The sequence below is a fragment of the Vespa velutina genome, chromosome 13 (assembly GCF_912470025.1).
Source record: "Vespa velutina chromosome 13, iVesVel2.1, whole genome shotgun sequence".
NCBI classification, from domain to species: Eukaryota; Metazoa; Arthropoda; class Insecta; order Hymenoptera; family Vespidae; genus Vespa; species Vespa velutina.
In genome coordinates this window covers 839,517-844,821 of record NC_062200.1, presented here as the reverse complement: position 1 = coordinate 844,821, position 5,305 = coordinate 839,517, and the positions used below count along the sequence as shown (strand labels likewise).

At 27.7% G+C, this 5,305-nt stretch overlaps 1 protein-coding gene across 2 annotated transcripts; it reads right to left on the bottom strand.

Moving 5' to 3' along the window:
• Positions 1-297: 297 nt before the first annotated feature.
• Positions 298-5,155, bottom strand: LOC124953894 (protein real-time). Of its 2 annotated transcripts, XM_047505923.1 has the most exons (16): positions 4,639-5,155; positions 3,998-4,147; positions 3,768-3,899; positions 3,560-3,688; positions 3,378-3,481; positions 3,022-3,101; positions 2,629-2,931; positions 2,459-2,547; positions 2,225-2,362; positions 2,006-2,126; positions 1,793-1,917; positions 1,509-1,586; positions 878-1,124; positions 681-796; positions 456-598; positions 298-371 (listed from the first exon to the last, which is right to left on the bottom strand). In XM_047505923.1, exons 1-16 carry the CDS (start codon positions 4,699-4,701, stop codon positions 302-304), a joined length of 2,088 nt encoding a protein of 695 aa, XP_047361879.1. In that variant the 5' UTR covers positions 4,702-5,155; the 3' UTR covers positions 298-301. The 2 variants fall into 2 exon arrangements, with proteins under 2 accessions (XP_047361879.1, XP_047361880.1); XM_047505924.1 differs by lacking the exon at positions 1,509-1,586.
• Between the last annotated feature and the right edge of the window lie 150 nt (positions 5,156-5,305).

Below are 5,305 nucleotides of genomic sequence, written 5' to 3'. Positions count from 1 at the left end.
AAATATAATGTAATAGTAATTATAATTTTCTACTAATAACTACTTAGGCTTTCACTATTCTTTACACCATTTTATTCCTTTTTTACCTTTTTATTAATTTATAGTTTCTTGTACTTCCTTTTTCCTACCTCAATAAAAATATAGTACCTATATTACCAGTATCAACTGATTTTCGTTTTGCATCAATTATTGCATCTTCTATAGATAGAATAAAAATAAAGAGTGAAGTATATTTCTATTAATATCAACAGGTTTTATGATTAAATACAATCTAACTAACATACCTGGCAGTGATTGCTTCTCATCTAGATAAAGATGAACTTGCTACAGATCGTCCACTCACTGCAGATTGTAAGCTCAACATAGATCCCCTTTATCGGGCACAAACAATGATTATTATTTTAAAAAAATGCATATATAGTCTCTCTTATTAACATACAACGTCGCGTAAATACCTGTAATGTACTGATGGTAAAGTTTCATAAAAATACATAAGTTGTGCCTTATGAGAGCTTATAGATGAGAGAAATTCTCCTTGTTCTTCTTGATTCTGCCATTGCAAAATATAAATTCCTGCAACCTGCATTATGTGTGTACCCTAACAAATGAACGTTCTATATTGTTTTCCTTCTTAGTAAATTTAATATATTATAAAGCATAATAGGACAAATTTTAAACACCTGAATGCTTTCACCATCATGACATACAATACTTGGTTCCACTTTTACAAAGCCTTCTTTTGATTCTTTTGACATAGTTATTTCATGATCATTACATGGCATAAATTCCGAAATTTCTGTAACCAAAATTATATGCAATTATATAATCGTTCAATCATTTTTTTATGCAGCGAAATGTTTAAATATCTAAAATTTACCCGTGGAAAGATTAGTATCATGATCTTTCGGTTTATGTAACACAGTAAATATTACATTGTGTCGCATTACGTCAAAGTCCCATGTAAGAACAGCTCCTGGATCATCGCATTGAATCGTAACGTGATGACTTTGTCCGCGACTCAAACTGATAGAATGATACAAACTATGCTCGTGTTCGCAAGCTGTATTCTCTGGATCAACTTTATACAAATTTTTTGGCACAACTCCGCCTTCCATTATATAAATCTATTATTTCGAATAGATGATAAATAAGTCATTCATTTGATCAATTTTATATCATTATTATGTATAATAAATTTGCGAAACATATCTGGTACTATATTAGTAGTACGAACTAATGAAAAAAAATTTCTTTTGATCACAAGTTCTTAATATCTGTGATAACGTACGATTAACTAATAAAATGATTCTTTTTTTAATAAATGAATGTATTAAATAATTTTCATTTATACCATATATATGATGCAATAGAATACTATAAACATAGTGGACCTTTAAAGTGCATAAGTGAGATACATTACACTTTATGTTACTATTTTAGATTTTGCATTGATTGAAACAGTGTAAATTTTACAACAAATAGAACATAAATTTCATATATAATCTTACACTGTCTGTAAGATTGCTGGCTGCAGCGTCGAAAATATAATATCTTCGAGGTACCGTGAATACTTCATATATACTTTCCTAGCAGTTAATAAATTAACTATTATATATCGATTATACTGTTAAAATAAATCTGTCTCAAACTATAACGTTATCTTTAAACTAATTTGTTTAAAGCAATAATTTTACGAGTTCGTTGAAATAAAATTTCACGTTTTATCGAAGATCTCTCTATAGATGATAAAACTGTGAAAAAAAAATATAATATTAAATAACAGTAATATTACCTCAGATGAACCACCTAAAAAGTCAGGAATAAATTCTGATTCTATATAATCGCTGAGACCACCTTCTCCTTGTTCTTGGTAGTCTGTACCACAATAGAATATGAATTTTTTTCTCGTATTTTCATCTACAACCAAAATAATAAAATAATATAAATTATAACAAAAATTAATGGATTAATTAACTATATAATATAAACTTTTGTATATTCTTACGAATGAATGTACTGATGAGGGTCCATAATATAGGAAAACATCTGGGTGCCCGTATAATGAGAACACGTCCCATTGTTTCGGGATAATTCGCTTCTACTATTTCAATAATTCGTAAAAGTGTCTAAAAAGTTAGTATATTTTTATTATTATGCTTTAATGTTAATTTGTAAAAGAATATACGTTAATTATACATATGTTCTTCTTCAAAATTATTTATACCTTTATACCAGGTCTCCAAAGATGGCGCATATTTAGACCTTCTAAATCAATTAGCAAAGACCATTGTGAAACTGGATGGCCCCAGACAGTAGTGGCCTCATCCATTAAAAGAAGTCCTTCTTCACAAATATGCAATGCCTGTGTTTATAGTAATAATAATGAGTGTTCTTGTATATATTGCCATTTCAATCAAAAAATATCAATAAAACAAAAATATCAACTAATATAACATACCAATAATAATAATTCATCTTCTCCAGTTGATTTAAGGAGACCTTTCACATCAACTTGACCTAATCTCAATATATAAAGTGGTCGTCCGTCTATATAAAAAATAAATACTCCAAGTATTATTTATCTAATTATTAATCAATAAATATAAGATCGTATATTTTATATATTACCTTTATCAAAATGATGCCAACCACCTGGAAAATAATCTCTAATTACTTGAGGAGTTTCATACTCTTCAAGGAGTTTGTCAATTTGATGTTTTTTCCTCCAGTGTAATGACTGTGTCAACATATCTTTAGCCTTTTCTACTGAAAATTCTGTAGCTCTTAAGAACCTCAGTAGCGTTGCATCAGCTGGTACAGAACTACCTCTTAATTCTTCTATACTATGTCGTAATTGTATTAGTTTGCTCTCTTGCATCATGTCTAGTTTTCCTAAATATCTTTCTATATAGTCTGATGAGAGCTGTATCTCTAAATTATGGAAACAAAATTGTTACATATATAAATAATTTTTTAAGTATTTTTATAATTAAAAAAGAAGAAATATTTTTCAAATAATACCTCTATTACTAGACAACTTGTTCTCGACATTACATACTTCTTTGTCACTATGTAATTCACTACTATCACCCACATATTTCCTATATAAAAAAATGAACCATTGCAGATGTAGAAGAATGTGATGTTGATTATATTCACTAATATTAATCTAGGAGCAATATAATATCTTTTAACTGCTGCAAATTAAAAAGAGAAAGAGACATGTTTTAAGAAGGGAGACTTCAAAAATGTTTTCACAAATAAAGAGAGGTGCTCTTGGATCTTGCCGTGCTCTTCTGTGGTATAGCCCCATTTTAACATATGTACCTATCATTTGCAACAATTATATTTTACTATATTAATATATTAATACTTACTCTTTTTCTTTAGCAGTTTCTTCTTCCAGATCTCTCCAAGGAGCTACGTAAGTTATACCTTCTTCTTTTAATTGATTGATAAAATATTCAATTATTTCTTTTCCCTAATATCATTAAATTTATATATTATATTTAGAACTGTCAGATTAACGATTAAAAATTGTTTCTATATAATTATTTACCTTTGAAATATTTTGAGCATATTGCTTCATTGCCAACTTTTCCATTGAATTCTCAAATCCAAAGAAGTTCTTAATATCTAAACTTGCAGTTTGTTCAAAGCAAGTCCATTCTGAATTTTCAGGATGAATCTTAAATATATTTAAATAATAAATGTACAAATAATTTTATAAATAATAATATTATAAATAATTCGTATATGTTACTTACAAAGTATCTACATTTTTCAAGAACTGTTACTCTAGAAGAGAAGCTCTCATTGTATGCCTCTATTTCCAAAACGCTCTTGCGCCTATTTAATATATTCTTTTGAATAAAATAAACAAAATCTACTCCAATGATCTATGAGCATACAAAAATTATTAGAAAATTATTATAGATATATATGTCAAATAAAATCGAAGAATTTTTTCTAAAAATATATTTATCCAAATATTTACTTTTTTCAGAATATATGGTGCTTCAACATTTAATTTACATCTTCTTTCTGTCGTTCTAATTGCACCATCTTCGCTTTCTTCATCTAATGTAATGTCGCATCCTACAAATACTGGTATCTGAGGGCATGTAGGAAATCTACGTTCATAGGCCTATAAAAATAAGATTTATATGTATATGTATATCTATATATATATATATATATATATATATATATATATATATATATATATATAGCTTTAAAAAACAACAAATAATGCAATTAAATGGAATTGTATTTTATGCAAATCCAGAAAGATTTATAAATTTGAGCTTGAAAGCAAATGACTTTGACCTGGAACATCATACATATATCTGTAGGATTATTGCGTAATAGGATTTTAACAAGGACAAGTATAGGAAATTATAGAAGTGAAAGTGTCACATCTTCAATAATCTTATTATATTATGCTATATAGATAATATTATGTATATTATTTTCAATCGTAAAATACTCTACGTTTTCATTTTATCAACGCAGGTTTAGTACGTAAAGTTTTACCTTATAATTTACTTATGTACATTCATGACAAATGTAAGACGAGCAAGACTAATGAATATTTCATAACAGATGTGTTTGAAGGCTGTATAATAATAAACATACCATCATGACAAGGGCAAATGGGTGCTTATAAACTCGAACAGGTGATTGGTATTGTTGAACCATATTGGTGTGATTCTTTTTATTTATCAATTGTTAAACACGCAAATTATATTTTTCAAATCACGATTATCCTATTGCTATGCGACAACAAGACTTAAATCCGCCAAATTTAATCACTTCACGTTATCATAAACTATCCACCAGAGTAGACGAATTAAGTAGTTTTGATTAGTAGGTATGTATGACCGGTAGAGAGCGTAAACGGCAATAACATCAGCGCCATCTATCAAGTCGATTACAAAGACACCCTTTTTTGGTCTTTTTGTTGTTACGATCCTGATCCTCGTAAATGATTCTCTTTTTGGATCTTTTTGATAATACGGCATTTAACGCGAACAAAATAATAAAAAGCAGTGGTACTTTCTATATTGTACAAAAAAATATTTTTCGTTTATTCGTATCCTCTTTGTTGCTGTATTAATATTTATTTTTTGAATAAATTCTAATTATATAGAAACTATGAATAAAGATCTAATAGATAAATTATACATACGTTTTCTACGTAGAAAAATTTGTTTAACAATGTTACGTACCGTAATTAATTTAATAATTACAATGATATATCTTACGATTTTTTTCTTTTTCTTTTAATAATTAAAAATCCAAA

What these genes read in the sequence shown, in the direction of transcription:
- LOC124953894 (XM_047505923.1), bottom strand. Translation starts at nt 4,701, where the DNA reads ATGGTTCAACAATACCAATCACCTGTTCGAGTTTATAAGCACCCATTT. An exon ending in CAAGTTGTCTAGTAATAGAG is followed by an intron (nt 2,932 to 3,021) that starts GTATTATTTGAA and finishes TCCATAATTTAG; the next exon opens with AGATACAGCTCTCATCAGAC. An exon ending in TTGGCATCATTTTGATAAAG is followed by an intron (nt 2,548 to 2,628) that starts GTAATATATAAA and finishes TTTTTTATATAG; the next exon opens with ACGGACGACCACTTTATATA.